General features: G+C 37.0%; 1 protein-coding gene across 3 annotated transcripts in view; it reads left to right on the top strand.

Moving 5' to 3' along the window:
* Tusc3 (tumor suppressor candidate 3) overlaps positions 1-20,544 on the top strand; it is a 164,872-nt gene that overhangs the window by 48,028 nt on the left and 96,300 nt on the right. For all 3 annotated transcript variants that reach the window (XM_027391226.2, XM_027391225.2, XM_035452477.1), the window contains exon 2: positions 14,579-14,748. In XM_027391226.2, the coding sequence (XP_027247027.1) occupies positions 14,579-14,748 (170 nt within the window). The remainder of the gene's footprint in view (positions 1-14,578; positions 14,749-20,544) is intronic.

Raw genomic sequence — 20,544 nt, 5'->3', positions numbered from 1 at the left:
ATTTGTAGTTTTATGTCTGAAGTTAATTTGGAGAAATTCCTGGCTGTTATATTTCTTTGGTTTTGCTTTCTCTTGAAGTTGTATCCCACTATATTTATGTTAATGGTTTGTACTTCCATATTGTGCCATATTGTGTTCAGTCTCCTTTATGTCTCAAGGTTTCAGGTTTCTATTTATACAGCCTTGAGGTCAGAGACCTTCCTCAGCTACATCCAGTCTACTAAGAGCTCATCAGTAGAATATTCCTACCCCCCTCCTGTCTTCCTCCTCCTACGTATATATAGTGATTATGATCTTTTCCCCCCTTTTTGGTCATTTCTTAGGGTTTCTACTTCTCTGCCTCCTTGTTTATCTTTGCTTGTGTGCTCTTTGCTTTCTTCACTGAGACCTTAACATATTGATAATTGTTGTAAATTCTTTGTCTTAGTTCTTCTAGCATCCTTGCTACTCTGTGTTGTTTTGCTGCTTATGTTTTCCTTTTTGCATGTGCTTATTTTTTTCGTAGCCATAAATGTATCAGGGTAAAGGAACTGTTGGCTAGGCTTTTAGGAAATACTGTTCAATTCATCCCTTTTTCTTAATGGGATTCTAGTTGAAATGAATGGTATATGATATGGGGAAGAGGGGTAGATGAATGTGAACATGTGAGGAGGGGACTCAGTGTAGTTTTGGGTTGTGATGCAGGAGATCTTTTGGTATTCAAGTGAAATTCATGAAACCATTCATGTCCTGTGATCTGAGTTTCTTTGTATTTGTTTTATTAGCACTGTTGATCATACTCATAAAGAATTTTGCTTCCAGTTGTTTATTTAAAGTGGACTAGCAGGTTTTTGTTTTTTCAAGACAGGGTTTCTCTGTATTGTTTTGGAACCTGTCGTGGAACTCACTCTGTAGACCAGGCTAGCCTCAAACTCACAGAGATCCACCTGCAACTGCCTCCTGAGTGCTTGGATTAAAGGCATGCTCCACCAACGCCTGACATGGACTAGCAGTTTAACATTGCTCCATAATAGAAATGACTAAACTGATTATTTAAAGCTAGTGATTATCTGCACTAATGTGCAGCTATATAATAGACTGTTGTATGTTTACTGGAGTTATTAGGCAATATACATGTTCACTGAAATCAAGACAAGCAATTCAAATTGCAAATGTATGACACTGTGAACCTCAGTGTATGAGTTCACTTTGTGAATGGTAGGTGTATTTGATTTTATGGGTATCTAGACTGAAGTGGATCTTTTATCCACTATTTTAATAGTTAGTATTTGCATTCATGTTCTTTTTTGTGTATGTGTGGTTATCTTCTTCATATTTGTTTTGGCATTGTTTAGAATTTCCCTTCCATTTCTCTGTAAATTATTCCCCAAACCATTTTGTCACCATTGTGTACTTTCTGAAAGAAAGGAAGGCCTGAAGTGTATTAAGTGGTTTGAATAGGATTTATGGAGACATCCCTACCCTACTGAACACCGCCTTCATGGAGACATCCCTAGCCTACCTTCATGAACACCACTTTCATGAAGGCACTTCCACCTAGCGGCAGAATCTGGCAGCTCAACATATCAGCAAAACAGAGGTCCTGACATGATTGTTTGCTATTTAAGAGCCTGGCAGATTTGGGAGGACTGGGAAGTGAGTGTGATCAGGGTGCATGGTGAGAAATTCCAAAGTAATCAATAATCAATATAAACATTGTGTTAGAAAAGCTAAAAAAAATAAAAATTCATAGGTCATACATAGTTGATCAGGGTAGAACCTGGATTAATTTTATAACAATGGAGAGTTACGTCAGATACTTTTTATTTGATGTTTGTTTCATCATCTATAAATCAGTGATCTGTAGCAGAAGGGGTAGCACTTCCATATTGGATTCAAGCTAAGTCTTAGAGACAGTGATGATGATTTTAATGTGTGGAATTTTGCTGGTTAGTAAGAGACTGCCTGAGTGTCTAAATAGTGATGGGTTTATGATCTTGAGAAGGATGCTTTTTTAATCCCTGGGTACTTTAGAGGTTTTACATCTCTGCTGCTAGTTTGTAGTAATGCTAGACAGTCGAGCAGTGTTTCTCAGTCTGTGGAGTTGTATATCAGATATCATGCATATCAGATATTTACATTATGATTCTTAACAGTAGAAAAATTCCAGTTAAGAAGTAGCAGTGAAGTAATTTTATGGTTGGGGGCCACCACAACACAAGGAACTACATTAGAGGTTGTCAGCATTAGGAAGGTTGAGAACCATTGCTCTAGAGTGAATTTCAGCCAGAATGAGTTTCTCTTCAGCAACTGCAACATCCAGTGAAGCATTTCTTCTTGCTACATGTGTGAGTAGGGTTGGTTTCTTCAGGTGAAGCATTGCTTTATTTATTGAACAATATTTTCCCTTATAGGTAAACACATGTACCAAGAAAAGAGTTTTAGGAATACTTAGAACTGTACATTGTTTACCATATGTTGAGGCTTGCTTTGGGTCAGTTTTCATAGATAATACTTGGTCTACATAAACCATGAAAGGGTTTATCCATATGTCTTCTGTGATTTTCTTTTTAAATTGTAGTCTGCCCTTCTCAGCTTCTAGAATTAACTGCAGTGCAGAGCCAGCATTTCACTTTATTTTGATTTGTATTATGTGGGACTTAATTTACTATGAATTACTGTGTTTTATTCCCTGCTGTTCACTCAGAACTGTTTATATCTTATGGATTCCACTACAATATACTTTTTTGGATATAATCTACATTAAACCAATTTGAATACACACATAGTGAAAAAAATTTCTAGGTTTTGTTTTTTCGTAACCCATGTGAGCTGTGCCTTTAACATCTTACATTTGTATGTACTTGTAAAATGTACTTTTGAGCTTATTTAGGGGATGGTTTTCCCAGTGGGAGGAGGAAGCAAAGCAGTTGTCTTAGATAAGGAGTATGAAACTTCTAGGTAGACAGCATCTCAGGGTCCATCTTTGTGACCATCAGCTTATCCTTATGAATGGATTGCAGTACTTTTTTTTCTGTATTGTTGGAAATATCCAGTTTTTATGAGTATATTATATAGGTAAGTACACACACACACATATGTGCACACAGATGAGTGCATTGAATATGAGTTTATTTAATCTATATTAGATTTTATTATCACTTGATTACATATTACATTTGCATGAAGAAAAAAGGTAGAGTAGTAGAGCACAGTGACATGGCTTGGCAGGAGAAAGCATGTGCTGCCAAATCTGTGTATTTGAACTTGGTTTCCTGAAATTCACAGGATGGAAAGGGAGGATTCATTCCACAGGTTGGTTGTCCTTTCATTTTCACAGTCCTACTGTGGCAACATGCCTGCACACCTGTGCACACAACATAAATAAAAGGAGGTGAGAGGTGATTAAGGAAGATGCTTAATATTGACTTCTGACCTCCACATGCATTAGCTTTGTTCACCCCCCATGTGAACAAGCACAAACACACACACACAAACACACACACACACACACACACACACACACACCACACACAACACACACACACACACACACAGACACACACATACATATTAGATATTGAGGGAGTCCTTGTTTTTTTTTTTTTTTTTTTTTCTGGAAAAGTCATTTGGCAGATCTTAATAATTGGTTGTTATTTTTAAAGAAAAAATATCATGAGCATAATGAGCAATCTGGTGATAGGACCTTTGCATATTAATTCCATTTTGTTTTGTTCTTGAGAAAGGCTTTCTGTGTATAGCCCTAGCTCTCCTGAAACTCTCTCTGTAGACCAGAAAGGCTTCGAACTCTCAGAGATCCGCCTTCCTCTGCTTTCCCAGTGCTGGGATTAAAGGCATGTGCCACCATTGCCAGGCTTGCATGCTAATTTTTAAATGCATAAAACAATATGTATTAGAGTATAGGAGATAACCACATTTAAATGTATTTCTCAGACTATAATGTGATTTTTATGAGGTTTTTCTGGCAAGAATCTAATAATAAGTCTGATAAACATTGTGATTTCAAATTTGTGTGAACAGTACCTTGAGCTCTCAGGGACAACAGAAGCAGAATTGGAAACCCCTGTAATTTCTGTTGCTATTCTTACTCCATTTTTGTGTTCCTACTTAAAATTGAGATGTCAAATTTTACAGAGTTGTGAAAATGAAGGAACCCTCCCTCCCCCATCAAAGTTCACTACTCCTGAATGGCATCCATGGTAACTGTAGACCAAGTTTAAGGGCGTTCCTAGGATGTCTCACTTATGAACAGTACTAATGATTGTAGCATTGTTTATATCAAGAAAAACAACCCCCTAAATGACCATTACTAAGAGAAATGAAGCCAACATGGTGACATATACTTGCAAGCTCAGTATGTAGGCAGAACAAATCAACTGATGCAAATTTGAGACCAGTCTGGGCACTTCAGGCCTGGCTGAGCTCTACCATAAGACTACCTCAAGAAACTAAATGGAAAAATAAAAAAGGAAAGATGTAGTGTGGTGAATTAAATTCAGTGTTCTGTATCAGTGGAGAAAATGGAGTCACACACCTATGTGTGTCATCATGCTTGTTTCTAATACAGAAAAAATATTTAATATTTTCAGTATGATATTTAAGAACATACTATATAAATTAAAGATGCATGAGCAATCATATTATATATGATTTATATTTATATTATGTGCCTGCTTATCTTTAAGGTAATGCAGATAATGCAATACAGATTTTAAGGACAAGGAATGGTATTCTTTTTAAATAACAATACCTCAGTAAAAGTGACTCAGAAAGATGGAAGAGATTAAAATGAGTTCACATAATTGCATAGCTTAGTTGTTCATGTTAAAACAAACCAAGACATCCCAAGTTACTGAGGATAATGAGCAGTAATTATATTTGTAGATAGTATATACTTGGTAGTACTTGGTCGTGCTTTTTTTTTTTTTTATACTGTCTGAATTAAAACAGTTCACAAATCTTTTAAAATAATTATTTTAGTACAAAGGAATCATAGTTATTCTAATGAATGAGAGTGTCACCAAGTTGTCTTAGCAGTCAGTTATAAAGGAGTTTAACTTTTGTCCTGTGCTGTGTGTTTTTTGTGTGGTACTCCTGGACTGAAGCACAGGATTTGTTTACTTCCTGACTTGCTTCTCTGTTTGGAAGGTAAAACAGCCTTTGAGCAGGTTGTTACTTATGGAGGCACAAATGTGGTTAGGTACTCTGCAGTAACTTAGCCCTGAATTTGTCCATTTTTGTCATGCTACTTAGTAAGCCCAGAAAAGTGGTGGTGTTTGCTGTACTTATATTGGTTTCTTGTATCTTTTTTTCTAATGGGTGACTGAGTTAGGTTTGAAATATCTGGGTTGCTTTCTTTACCTTCTATACAAAGACATACATATAACTTACATTAATGAAGAACGTTCTCCAGGCCAGAAGTTCTTACTGAAAGGAGCCACAGTGTTAGTTAACAGAGATAAACATAGAAGAAACTGTTCAAGTTGTAATATTATTAAACTTCTTTGTTTTCTCAAACAATACCTCTGGCCCCAAGTAAGAATTTGATTGTGTGGAAATGAATCTAACTTCCAAGGGTGGAGCCAGGCAGTGATGTGCAAAGAGCATCGGGTACTGAGATCACAGAACGATGCCTACACTTGGCTTTGTTCTTTACTAGAGGAGCCAATATTTCTTGGCTTTCATCCATACTTTGTTAGATATCCTTTACTGTCCCCTCTTTAATTGACACTGTACTGCTTTGGTCTCCCTCCCCCCCCCCCGTGTGTTTTTTTTTGTGTGTGTATTATACATGCTTGTGTGCATAAGTGTTTGGAGACCAAACTGCTAACATGCATTTGCTATAACAATCTGTCTTTAGGAAGTAATGTCAAAACCCATCAAAGTGGCTATACCATTTTCCAAATAAAAACTAATTCTATAGCAATTCCTCACTTTGTCTGTGAATTCAGCATGTTTTCATGTAGTATAGATACTCAAATCATTGAGAAAGCCTGAGATTTAAAGTAATAACTAGTTTTTCTTAAGTACAAGTATTCTCATACGTGCTTCCTGCCAATGTTGGTGAAAGATGTTTACATGCAGAGATGGGAACCAAATTGACATTCCTATTGTTCATAGTCTAAATGTTTTGCATGCATTAATTCATTTAATCTTGCAAACATCTTTATAAGGTTTTGTTTGGATTTAGTACATGAAAAAGACTGAGTAAAACAATTTGGATAAATTTCAGTGAATATAAATTCAGTCATATTTTGAGCTTGTCATTAAATATTTTGTCCATTTTAAAAATTAATATATGTAATGGTAAGTCTTTACACCAAAGCCACCTGAGTCCTGCCGCCAAATATAGATTTATTTTCTGTGTATGAGTGTTTGCCTGCATGTATATGTGTGTACTGGGTGCAAGTCTGGTGGTTATAGGTTAGAGAGCACATTGGATCACCTGGAACTGAAGATAAGGGTGATTGTGTGCCACCATGTGAGTGCCTGGATCCAAACTTGGATCCCTGAAAGAGCAATGAGTACTCTTTGTTATTCTTTTGTTTAAAAAGAAGAAAAGAGAAATATTGAGACAGACATATTGACTATAAGTTTATTATAAGGGCCGGTAGAATGGGGAGACTAAGAAGAGGAACAGGGTAATGGCTGACCGCCATGGCCGGTCGCCATAGAGAGAGAGAGCGGGAAACAGAGAAACAGGGGGAGAGAGAGAGAGACAGACAGAGAGAGAGAGAGAGAGAGAGAGAGAGAGAGAGAGAGAGAGAGAGAGAAAAGGGGCAGAGAGCGTAAAGGTGCAGGGGCCTATCTTTTAAAGGGGTCCTCTGCACCTGCGTGCAGACTTCTTTCCCATGGAACCTTGGGCTGACCAGGGTATTGCCTGAGTGGATTCCACCAGGTAACAGGGGCAGGCCAGCATAATGCCTGAACCTTTCACTCTTAATCTCCGAGTCCTCTCTAGTTCCTTAGTGCTATTTGTTACAGGTTGTATTATGTTTTGTTTAACAGATGTTTGCTTTCTTAGTACAGCAGGTTCCACAGGCATAAAGTATTTTCACCTACTTGATTCCTCGGTTGAAATAAGGGTGGAAATTCATGATTATCGTTCTCTCCAAGAGACTATGAGAGACTCGGGAAAATTTTAAGACTTTGAAATATGCTTTAGAGATTGGCTATTTCTGTGTTGTCTTATATGAGCCTAGCATGCATGCATGTTATTAAACGTCTGTTTGTTTTTCCGATGCTTCTCTAGCTATATTTTACAGGTAGGGCCAAGTAAAAACTATGAATAATGTAGAAAATTATGTTCTCACCTCTGCCAGACTGAGGTTCTCAGATTGCATAACATCAGAATAATTGTTCTTAGGGGAGCTAGCATTTTCTGTATATTGCCTCCTAACACACTTTCATTATAATATGTCATTTTTATCACCTCCTGGAAGCACTGTTCTGGACGGGCGCAGAACAAGTAGTCTAGATGATGATGTGAGCATTCAGCACTGCACTCTGCTCTCTTATGCTTGTAGCCTTCCTGCTCCATGATAAGGAGACGTTTTATTCTTTAGATGTGTTTTTCATGTCATAAACTGACTCATTCATGTGTGTAATTTAGTGATTTAGTAACTTTCAGGAATGGCATATTCACCCCAGAAATAGGTTTAATAGCATTTATGTATTTCCAGTAAGAGACTGACATATTTCTCATTTACTCTGATTCCTTTCCCCAGCTCCAGCCAATGATTTCTTTACTGTTGTGTCTATAGAGAGTTTTCTGGACACGTGTCCTGGAATCACACAATAATGTGTTCTCTGGTATCTGCTTTGAGGATTATCCATATTAAACATTTATGTGAATTTTGCTTCTGTTTCTTCCTCAGCATTCCATTATGAGGATATGCTACATTTTGTTTATTCACTAAGCAATTAGTGGATGTTTATGGTTTTGTGACACAAAATCATGGTTTTAAAAATGTGTAAATTGTTTTGGATGTCATAATAATTCGATTTAACATTCTCCTCTACTGAAGATCTGTGATACCTAACAGTTGGTACATGAAACCAGGTCCCTTGAGTTAGAACTAATATTGAGTTTATTTTCCATTGTGTTAAAAATGATTTTTAAATGAAATTTCCTTTTAAACAATTCATTCTCCACAACTGTCTTCTCGGTTGATAGTTAATATTTCTGCAATGAGGAGCTTCAAATTTGTTCTTATGTTAATGCTTGTAAAATAGACTCATTAACTTGTTTTTCTGTCTAGTTTGCTTATAAATGTTGTTAGGTTGATAAATAATCTAAGACATGTCTTGAAATAAATTATAGTAATTCCTTAATAGACCATCTTACTGTAAAAGTTTTCTTTTGCTTAAATATTCCCCATTATAAAATTCACTTGGTGTGCAACACAAATACCCACATTCAACCTAAAAAGCTGAGTAGTGCATTTAACTGCTTCTTGATAAGTAATGTCTCTGTAGAGTAGGGCTATTGGTGTGCTACCAACATGCTGGAAAATGGGCTTGTCTAGTCTCCTGCCTTGACATGCTGGAATTACTAAGAAAGATTTTACATATTTCTTTCTGTTTTGTTTTGAGCTTTGTGTTATGGGGCAGAAAATTGTTTCACATTAAAAACAAAATTTCAATTTCTGTTACCCATGTGGTAACTTGTCATTGCCATTCAGTAATGACAATTTAGTTCCTATGTTAGTAAGGTGACACATTTTAGTTTGCCTTAGGTAGTAGTAAGCAACATTTTCATACTTTCTATTGTTTGATTAGGTTTTTCTGGTAGGCAAGCCACAGGTTCCTGGGATAAGTGACTGAAGACTTTTAGAGATGGGGAAGATGCTTGAGACAAGACTTTAGAAAGCAACTGCTTTCCCATTCTGAGTGGAGAGAGGAACATAAGTAGGTAACTTACTGGAGTGTAAATAGAAGGTTCTGAGGTGAATACTGAAGAAACAGAAAAAGAATCGAGGTCTTGTCTTCTCTATAGTGGCTCATCTTTCTGCTCTAGAAATTTATAATTGGTGATATGCACATACACATGTGTACATAAACACACACATATATATTTACTCTGAGATATTTGTTTATGACATATTGATGTGATTGAAAGAGTGTAGGTCTCCGGAAGGAAGCTGTCGTGAATTGCTGTCGTGAATTGCCTCCAGAGCTGCTTTATTAGTAGAGTGATTGCATCACAGCCCAAAGTGGGAGGAAAAGAGCCCTTAATTCCCTTCAGTTCCCAAGGAGAGGAGAGTTGAGGAATTGAGTCAAAGTGCAATAGAGCATTGAAGTGAGAGACTCAGTTCCCAAATTAGAATTTTAGCATCACAGGCAATATCACCAGGGTCAGCAGACCCTAACTTGCAAAGTGTGAAGGGAGTTTCCAAACTTGTTTTCAGGGGAGAGGGTTAAGTTTATCATCATTTGATGTAGGCTTTGTGTTAGGGGCCATAGGGCAGGAAGGCAGTAGATGAAGTGTCAGGGTTCTCTTTGGTATGGTTATGAGGGAGCTGGGCTTGCCAGCCATTGAGAATGAAAGAGACACCTCAGCTTTGTGTAAGTGCTGCAATGTCACAGCATGTATTGCTTATCAGCTTGGAGCTCATGGGTACATTGATTGTCTGGACAGGTTGTTCCATGATCTCTAAGAATCTACCTGTCTCTGCCTCCCACCACTGGAGATAAGACATGCAGTACATTATGTCTTATACTTCCTGTGTGCTGCAGCTCAGAACCCAGATCCTCTTGTTTGTATAGGCAGCCATGTATTTTCTGAGCCGTCTCCCAGACCCTTCTTAAAGTTTTAGTTCTCCTCCATATTTATTGCAGCACTGCAAGTTATGGATCCATCCTAGGTTTCTATCAACAAATGAATGAGTCACACACACACATACACACACACACACACACACACACACACACACACACACACACACACACACAGACACACACACACACTCATACACAATAGGGTTTTATTCAGATACTAAGGACAAAATTACACCATTTGTGGGATAATGGAACTGGGAATTAGTACATTAGTCAAAATAATTGAGACTTACAAAGACAAATCCCATCTCACCCTCCTCCCCACTCTCCTGTGTCTGTTTTTTTTTTTTTTTTTTGTATAAAACATGAAACTAGAAGAGGGAACTATTTGGAATAGGAACAAAACTATCTAGAGATAGGCAGGAATCGGTATAATGGAGTGACAAGATCAAAGTACAGGATATATTTAAATGAAAATATCACTTGAAAACCATCACTTTGTATAATGAAAATACGCTAATGCAAAAAATTAAATTTTATTTGTGATTGGATCAAAGAATCAAGGGCACAATATAATTAGTGAGAACAAAAACAGTGTGAAATACCTTGCCATAAAATACTAATGCAAATTAAAATGTTGAGATACTTTTTCACTATTTCAGAGGTGTACACACATGCACACATGTAAGAGAAAATGAGAATACCAGCTTCTGGCCATAGGATAGTGAATCTCACATTCTAACACACCAATATAGTATGGATAGCTTTGAGGTAGTCTGGTCATTGGAGCCAAAAACATCAATAATTCATCTGCCAGATGACACAGACTGATGAGTGTTTCTTTAAAAATGCCATATTTTATAATGAGAAAATTGTATATGGTTGCAGTTCCACTTTTTTCAAAGCATGGATACATAAAAGGTTTATTTTTCCTTTCTTTGCCTTCTCTTTATCCACGCATTTGCACCATAGTGTCTGTCAACTTGTAGAATATCAGTAAGAAAAATGCTTTTCATTTGTAGAATTCTAAAGGATTATTTTAATTTCATCTAATGAAATTTGTAAAAGTGTACTGTTGGAAGGGATTTAGTTAAGCCATAACCTTTGAACATTCTAGGCTAACTCTCTACCACCATTGTGTGTTTTGCTTGTTTTTTTTTTATTTTTTTAAGCAAATGTAACTTATTTTGTCATTGAATAGAACTTACTTACTCCCTTGCTGAGGACTTTTCATTGGTGATTAGGCTGAGTAATTCGGGTGCTGTTCCATAAGGTGAATAGCACAGGGAAACCCAGATTCCATCCTTGTTTCTTCAGCACAGGCCCCAGTGGAATATTTGTTAAGATAGGTGAATGCTTTTGTGGTGCATAGTTAATGGATCTTGCCTTAGAAATCTGGAAGTCTTAAAACAACCTACAAACTAGCCATTGGTGTCAGGGATATGTTGAGGTATATGAGAAGTCAAATACTTGGAACCCAGTTTTGTGAGTTGTGGGGGGGTCATATGCCTCCTTCCACTCAGAAGGTACTTATTTTTCCTTACCCCCTTTAAGCATACATAGCAGAACTAGAACTTTTAACACATAATGGCAGAGAAATCTTCCAAGAATAAAACTTCATGAAAAGAGAATTGTGTAATTTTATTTATAAAGGTCAAAATGGGATAAAGAAACTGCAGAGACAGAATAAGGGAGGTGATGGATATGGGGCAGGCAGAGAGACAATGGGAAATGCAAACTGAAAGATAACACAGAAGAGGCTGGAGTTCTACTGCCATTCTCTTCCAGAGAGGGCATCCAAGCTTCGAATCAGAAGGCTCATCTCATCCTCAGACCTGAAAAAGCCTGAAAAGAAAAACCCCCACAGGGATGTACTTCTAGTAGTAAAAGACTGTTCTTGCCCTTGCAAACCACACAGGTGTGGTGAGATCAGGCTTCGAGTGCTGTATCTAAGCCATCTCTATACACAGTTCAGGGAGACACACAATCTCTCCCTCTCCTTCTCAAGTACAACACTCACAGTGACTCCCTATGAACTCTGCAGAGGTGGGTATATACAGAAGCAAGAAGACAGGCATCTTATCTGGCATTTAAGAAAAACACAAGCAAGCAAGCAAAAAAAAAAAAAAAAAAAAAAAAACAACTCAGTGAAGTATTCTGTGCCTACCAAAGCAAAAAGAAAAGATAAATCAAAAGAAATGGAAAAGATGGAAAGAGCCTGGCTAAAGAATGGGCATAAAGTATTCAAGTTGTAATATAAGGACTAACTGTATGAAAAAGAATTATAGCTAATTATTGGGTTAATTGCTTGTTGGCTTTTTCTATGAGGTGATTTGGCTCTAACAAAGAGGCAAGAACTAAAATTAACTATAAATGGCAAACAATCTATTTAGATGCAGATAAAGTTAACTGTTAATTCTTCCTGAAAGTCTGAGTACATTTTTATAAGGAGACTAATAATCTTATTAAAATGAAAAAAACAAAAACTGGGAAGAAATTGTCCTGCCCCATCAACATGCCCCAAAGAGTTAAGAACTATACAGGCAAGGTTAGTTCTTAGTCTTAATTCTGAGAAGACAGATAGGAACACACATTCAGCTCAATGCTTGCCTTACAGAAAACTGTTAGATACTTCGGCTATTTCTATAAAAGTCTTGAACTGGTCACTCTAATGCTCAATGAATCAATGCTACCCAAAAGTTAATTTAAGCTTTTGCAATTTAACTAATAGGTGCAATATAAATGTAAAATGTGTCTTAAATATTTAAGAATTGTGATCTTTAAGGAAAAAGAGTCTCCAAACCAGAGATCAAGCAGAGTCCCTGAGGGGGCAGAGGGAATCTAGTCTTAGAAACTGCTACCTTGCTGATTCCTAGGGGAGTTTCTAATGAGACATACTTTTTTCACTAAACACAAATATTCATAGCATGCTTTGAATTTATGCAAGTTACAGGTGGTGGAGTGGTTTAGCCACATAATTATACCAACATCTATCAGTCAACTGTTAAAACACACAACTGTTAAAAGCTAAGTGTTTCAATCAACTTACAATGTATCATAATTTCAGAGACTAGAAGAAATTCCCAGAGATATTTCTCAGGGTGAGAATTTAATGATTCCATTTGCATCCCAATATGAACCAAGTGACCTAAGTGGATGATATGCAATCAGGGGTTTTATTTGACAGCTCAAGAATCCAAAGCTGCAGTCAGTCGTTTGTGTGTGTGTGTGTGTGTGTGTGTGTGTGTGTGTGTGTGTGTGTGTGTGAGAGAGAGAGAGAGAGAGAGAGAGAGAGAGAGAGAGAGAGAGAGAGAGAGAGAGAGAGAGAGAGAGAGAGAGAGAGAGAGAGAGAGAGAGGGAGGGAGGGAGAGACAGAGAAGAGAGAGACATACACATGTTTATACATGTTTATGTCTATATGTATGTGCAGGGGTGGGTATGAATGTGTGTGTTTATGTTATACAGGGAAACTAGAGTGGATGTTGTATTCTATTTCATGAGGCAGGGTCTCTCACTGAATCTGGAGCTCATAAGTCAGCTAGGCTAGCTGGAGCTCTGTAAACTGCCCCATTTCACAGTCAACACTAGTGGATACAGGTGTGCTGGGCCACACTCAGACTTCACTAGGTGCAGGAGAATAGAACTCAAATCCTTCTGCTCAGATAACAGCTGCTTTACTGGCCTGAGGTGGCAGCTTCCCTGGTGTGAAAAGACAAAGCTTTTGAAGGAACTACTAGCAAATCTGTCCAACCTTAACCATGGAGACAGGGAAAAAAAAAAGTTTCCGTTTTTATGGAGAAGTAAATCTAACCACTGGCCAGGAGGGAGATGCTATCCTAATCTTCACAGCATTTTATATAACAATGTCTTTGAAAAGACAGCACAGCAAACCTGTTTACAATTGTGCTTAGGTATGTAGGAGCCTGGAACATGAGTGGTCCATGGAGAAGTGCCTCCTAATAATACCAAGAACTTTACTCTTTGAAATAAGGCAATTTACAGACATAACCTAAAATTTTAAAACCTCAAATATGAAAGACAGACAGACAGGTTGTTTACTTCCCATTTAGAAATTAAAGTTCTAGTTCTACTATGTATGCTTAAAGGGGGTAAGGAAAAATAAGTACACACACACACACACACACACACACACACACACACACACACACACACACACTCTTACTGGATTGTCCTTTCCCTGCCCTTTGAACAGCAAAAGTTTGCTTAAGTCTGTTTTGTCTTCACCATTCATATTCCTATGTTGCTGGCTTCTTCAGCAACCTGCCTAGAAGATAGTAGACCAAACCTGCACTTGTTGCTTTGTCATTCTTAGGGTATTCACATCTCTAGCCTATCTGTGTGTCTTCTACTTGGTGCTGGCTTCTTTTGCTGGCTGGCTTTTTTATAGAATGAAGAGAATTTTTATCTTCATTTAGGGTGAAGATCAGGGAAATGTATTCTATTTTTTTTCCTGAGGACAGAAATTTGATTTTCTTTAATACCTTTTTTATAGACTTTAATGCCATTTGTAAAAATGAAATATTCTGTGCAACTCAGGTCAATAAGGAATTAATATATTTACTCAAATAAAGGCCATTAACAAAGATTAATTTAGATTAAGAATATAGGCTTGATATAATTCTATTTATATGAAATTAATATGAAAATTTTTAGTTTCTCATGAATTATTTATAGCATAACAAATGTTGACTTCCTAAGGGAAAGTGAGAACACAGGAGAATGGAAGTGACTCCAAGGGAGGAACACCCTTGTAACTTTTAATTCTATCTAATCACAGAACCTTTTGGCTGAAAAGGTGGAACAGTTGATGGAATGGAGCTCCAGGCGCTCTATCTTCCGAATGAATGGCGACAAGTTCCGCAAGTTTGTGAAGGCCCCACCTCGAAACTACTCCATGATCGTTATGTTCACTGCTCTCCAGCCTCAACGACAGTGCTCTGTTTGCAGGTAATTGATGCATGTAAATACTTGGAAGAAGCCATATCCCAGATCATATGCTTCTATTAAGATAGACTGAATGGAAAAAGTAAGTAGTAAATCAGAATATTGACCAGTGTCACGAGCATTTGTTAAAACTAACTTCTCATTATTTTGTCTTAACTTTTGTTTGTAGATCAGGAGGTAATGGCTGTGGCCTATGAAGTAGTTCTCTGTTGTGTACTTCCTTTAGAATGTTCATAAAGGAACTCTCATTTTTCTAGGGAAGTCCATTTACTTTTGGTCCTTCTAATCATTACAAACTTCTTAGTAGATGACAGAGGTAAGCGATTTGAAAGGAGTGAAGGGTTTGTCAGAAAGAGATTTTTGAAAGACCACTTCTAATGCATGTGCGGTACATACTGAGATAATGATAGAGTAACAAGTAAGGAATTGTTAGAAGTTATAAAGAGACCCTTTGTTCTACTTTCCATTTCTGTGGCTAAGGAAAGTCTGCATGAAGTAGGGTAGGATTCATTTTGGGTCAAGTTTTCAGAGATTGCAGTTTATTTTCACTTGGTTTTGTGTTTTGGAGCCTGCAGTCTTTGAAGGGAGGCAGCCCAAAAATAGGTCAAGGATCCAGGGATGAGATAAAGCTCTCAAAGGCACACCCCCAGCAGCCTTGTTTTTCATATGAGAAACCATCTCTTTATAGCCTATTCAGCTCTGGGTTTATCAGTGAATCAAACCTCCATTTGTGTGTGTGTGTGTGTGTGTGTGTGTGTGTGTGTGTGTGTGTGTGTGTACACGCTATATAATGTACACACACATGTGAAGTTACAAGCTTTCATGCATGACTCAGTAACTTCTCAGTACTACCAACACCTGCATACCATGCCTTCAACACACGAGTTTGGACGACATCTATATTAAAATCATAGTTTCCTATAGATGGCTTCTCCAGCACCTTCCAGTAGTTACATCTTGCAAAGCTATAGTACCATATTGTCAGCAAAAAATTGATATTGATCTGTCGAGATACAGAGGGGTTAGATCACCATTTTTTGTAGCCTTCTCTACTCCATATTCCATTCTGTGCCTTAAATTTGGCAGCTAGCTGATTGATTTCCCATTTGTATAATTTTGTTATTTCAAGAATGTTATGGAAATTTAATCATTGTAGAATCTTTTGTAGCCCTTCTTTTTTAGTTAGCATAATTTCTCCAACACCACCAAGTTGTTGCATTTGTCAACAGCTTGTTCTTTTTATTAGTAAATAATAATTTCATAGTGCATATGTTCTGCAGTTTATCAGTGTGTCTGTGCTGGGCACAATCAAAAGGAGGCAAACTAGTTTGCAAAATTACCTGTAGGCTATATATGTCAGGTATATGCCAAATATTGTGAAACAAATGAATATCATATGTAGATTTGGTCCTCCTTTCCAATTTTTTAGATTATCTATGAATATATTTTAAAAATCTGAAATGATAATAAACTCAAAACTTAATATAACAAGTATTGTGGATAAAGCATATTCAGCTTGTTCAAATAAAACAACTGAACATTTTCATAATGGCTCATGATGCTTAATGCCTTTTATATGTATATTAATTTTGAAGATCTTTTGTGTTTGTTACCTAGATAGCATTCATGTCTTTTGTTCATTGCAAACTGATTGTTCCCAGTGAGTTATATGCCATTATCTGTATGTGTCTGTTGTATGTGTATGTAGCTCACTGTGTATGTGAAACTAGCTCTGTGGCCTTGAATGGCCTTCAGTTTGCAGTCTATAGCTTTAGGATTACAAGTGTGTGTCTTCATGCCTGATTGTATATACCTGTGTTTTGAACAGCCTCAAAGGGAGTTGGAGACACTTTGAGAAAGTCACTCTTTCAGCACTTAGCCCCCTATCCCCACCCACCAACATGAGTGAGTTTTTCTGGTTCCTTCTATGTCAGTATAATTATGGATAGTTGTCATACATTGCCATAGTAATATTTTACAATTCTATATAGTCTTTGAAAAGTTCCTAGTTATTTTTCAAAAATATATGCTTTCCATTTTTAGCCTTACTGCCTTTTCTTTCTCTTTAAGGCAGAGGAAGATTCTCTTAGGATCAAGTATAGTTGCTTGCAGAGACGCTGGTGACTGAGCTTTTGACTTCCTTTAAATCCTTCCCAAGCCATGCTGCTCTTCCTTCACAGTCAGTTTATTCTCAAATTTTAGAATTCAATTCTCACCTCCCTCCTGGTTAACGTCAAAGACCTTAGCTAGATAAAATTGTTAATTATGACTATTCAATACAATTCTCACCTCTTTTAAGTGTTAACTCCAAACTTCTACTGGATCACTAGACTTTAAAAAAAAATCAATCAAAGGAAAATAAAAATTGTTCATTTTAGAATGAAGCAAAGTTTATAAGCAAAACCCTGATGATGTGTTAGAGATTAATTAGTATTATAGTTCAATTGAAACATAGTAAGTTAGAAGTATATTTTATTAGATGCCAATTGACTATAAGTATATGTGTATATTCACATGTGAACACATAAATGTGTTCATATACACATATACATATACACACTTGTGATTCTAATTCTGAAAGATATATATGATAAAATACATTTTATCATTGACATTAAAGCTGAGAGGTTATCTAAGTTGCCTGAAAATATAAAGCTAATCCCCACCAGGATGAGGATTTGTGACTTGAGAGCTATTAGAGTGTAATGCTTTCCTTAAGAGCATGTGTTCATCATTGTCCATGACCTGCAGATTGTAACTTGTGTTTTGCCTTTGCATATCCAACTAAAATATTAGTCTTTTTTGGGGGAAGGAGGTTCTATATGCATCAGCTAGCACTTCCTACACAAATGACTGTGGAAGCTTTGTTTTAAGGCAGCTGCTCCCAAAGGTCTGGTGTTTAGAGTACTAAGCCAAAGCCATGCAGGGCAGAACTCATCAGACTTCTGTTGACTCCATCGAAGTCACTTGTAGGATTAGATTCTTGGGTTAGCAGATAAGATGACAGCCATGTACAAATTACATTATGCTGGCATGTTATCAAAGTGCATTACCTTATAAATGATTTTGAGACTTGATCCTTCCTTGGTTTTTATTCCTTAAATAATTTATCTCTGATAATTTTAGTGTTTAAGTCTCACCCATTTGTTTGCCTCCTTGAACAGGTATTTCACTTTGTCAGAGATTAGAAAAACTCCACTTCCATTCACTTATTTTCTGCCTCATGGTTTAGTTGATACATGAGAAATATTTTAGACTTGGGGGGGGAGGAATGTCAACTAATTTAATAGTAGAAATGATGCCCCAGCTATTGCTTGGTTCAGCAAATTAATTTTCTATTGAAGGTACGTTTTGTAATTTCAGTCTGTTGGTATTCTCTCTGAGTGTCTTTGTCAGGTTGTATAATCCCAGCTCCTCCACTGTTTGCCATGACTTTCCCTGATAGAGGAGATACTGTAGCACTTGACTGAGTTCTTTTATATTTTCTGGATTCTGCATTTAAGATCTTGCTTTAATCTTTGATCCCTATCCCTTTTGTAATTTCAAACATACAAGAAATGGGGACAGTAAAATATTTGACAGCAATCCTCTTTATGAGGATTTTTACTAATGGGTAACATTTACCACCTTTGATTTTTTTCCTCTTTCAAGTAAAGGTCAAATAACCTTAGGCAGACATCTGCAGGAGTGTCTGTGAACTGGAGCAGTCAGTCAGTGCCATGCCTAAATTCGGTAGAAAGCTTTGAAGGAAGGATGAAGCCACCCTGACACAGTTTGAGGCCCTCTTTCTCATCTGTTTTGACCCAGTCAGTGTTATCTGTTATATTTGGTTGCCATAACTGTTGGTTTCTTTTACTTAATATCATTCTCACATGTCAAATAGGGTTTGTTTTGTTTAAAGTACATTGATATCTTTGTTGTTGTTTTTTTAATTCATTTACCCCTAATTTTCTTTCAATTAGATTTAGGTATTTATTTAGTTTAAGAGTAAGAGTGACACAAAGTTCTTTCATATCATATCAAGAGGCATTTAATGGTAGGTTGTTGAGACTCCAATGTTGAGATTGAATGTAGATGGTACTCATCTGATCTGTGTATTGTCCAGTGGGTTTTTGTTGTTGTTTGTTTTTCCTCCATTGATATATATGGAGACATAATTAGATTTGGAGGGAAGATACTTAATTATTATCTTAGTTACTTTTCTGTTGCTGTGATAAAGCACATGACTAAGGCAACTTGAAGAGGAGTTTATTCAGATTCATGGTTCCACAGAACTAGAGAGGAGTAAAATCAAGGAAATTGTTGGAACATGGGGAAAATTAAAAATCATCATGTTAAGTCAAATACACCAGGCTCACAAGGAGATGTATTACATGAGTGGGTGGCATTTAAGGAAATAAATAGAAATCAGAGTAAATTGGGTACTATGGGGATATGGGAGGCAAGAGGGGTTAGTGGAGGGAGATGGATAAAAGGACCAAAGAGTAGGTGAATATGAATCAGACTATATTATAAACATATGAACACTGCCTTAGTGAGGGGTGCTACTTTGCATAATTCATATTTACTGAAAGTAAATGATACTATGATAAAACATATCTGTATTTTTTAATTTTTGTTTTTGTTTGTACCATATCTAGTTTTCTTATCCAGTGCACTGTCCCCAGACTATTAGTTTTCTCTGTTTTTGCTGTATGTGTTTAAGCATCATGAATGGGTTTTCAAAACTGTCTAGCCATGCTTACTTGGATCATACCCTTGACTATTTATGTGTATTTACTTTTACTAATATCAAAATGTCACTTACTCTTTGGATTAAACGTTTTGCTGAAGAGGTGATCTATGTGCAGAGCAAAAAGCAAAGAGTAGAGGTATTTAGGTGGGCTACGAATGGAGTTCGTCAATAGAGCCCCTACCTGCACAGTGCACAGTGTATTCTCAGCTATGTAAAGTTCATCCTTGGACGATGGGAAAAAGGGGAGCAATATAGGGACAGCAACAAATTGAAGTGAATCAGAAGTAGAGAAAAACTAAGTTCCACTTTTCTCTATAGCTTTGAGAAAAACCAATACAGTAATGACAGAAGTTTTATAAACCAGAAAGGTTTTTTTTTTAACTTGTGTACTTGTGTGTCTGCATGTCTGTTCTGTCTGTGTCTGTAGGTGGAGGATAGGGTACATACATATACAAACACACAAAGAGCCACAGTGCACAATTTGAATTACAGGACAACTTATGGGAATTGGTTCTCTGCTTCTGCTGTGGTTCTAGGAACTGAATTTAACTTGTCATTATTGATGGCAAACACCTTCCTCACTGGCCATGCCATCTGACTGGATCTAAACCAGAAAGTTTTAAAAGTTGATTTTAAAAAGGATGCATTAAAGGAAGAAATGGAAAATGTAATGCAAATTTTAAAATAATACTCAAAAAGCATAGACAACAAGAGAAAGTGTAAAGAGAAAGAGAAGCTGGAAGAGATGGGTAGATGGAGAAGGAAACGGGTTTTGAAGCATAAGGAGTAGTCTCATGATGGATGGGCCAACACACTGCCAAGTTGAGGCTGTGCAGCTGGACCAGGGCTTGTGTTTTCACCACCCAAGCCTCTTAGTGATTCCCTGATGCAATGGCATGTCCCAGCTTTGACTCTGCATCCTCTAAATCTGGCTGTCTCCATCTGTGTCATAGATCTTAGGAGGAAAGCAAGCTCCACTGTGTCGTATGTCCCTGAGCCAGATCCCACTATTCCATGAGGTCACATGATAGATAGTGTCCAGAACAACACAGCAATCCTTGGTG

This window comes from Cricetulus griseus (genome assembly GCF_003668045.3).
Source record: "Cricetulus griseus strain 17A/GY chromosome 1 unlocalized genomic scaffold, alternate assembly CriGri-PICRH-1.0 chr1_1, whole genome shotgun sequence".
In the NCBI taxonomy this organism is placed as follows: Eukaryota; Metazoa; Chordata; class Mammalia; order Rodentia; family Cricetidae; genus Cricetulus; species Cricetulus griseus.
This window is presented reverse-complemented; position numbering and strand designations above follow the sequence as displayed.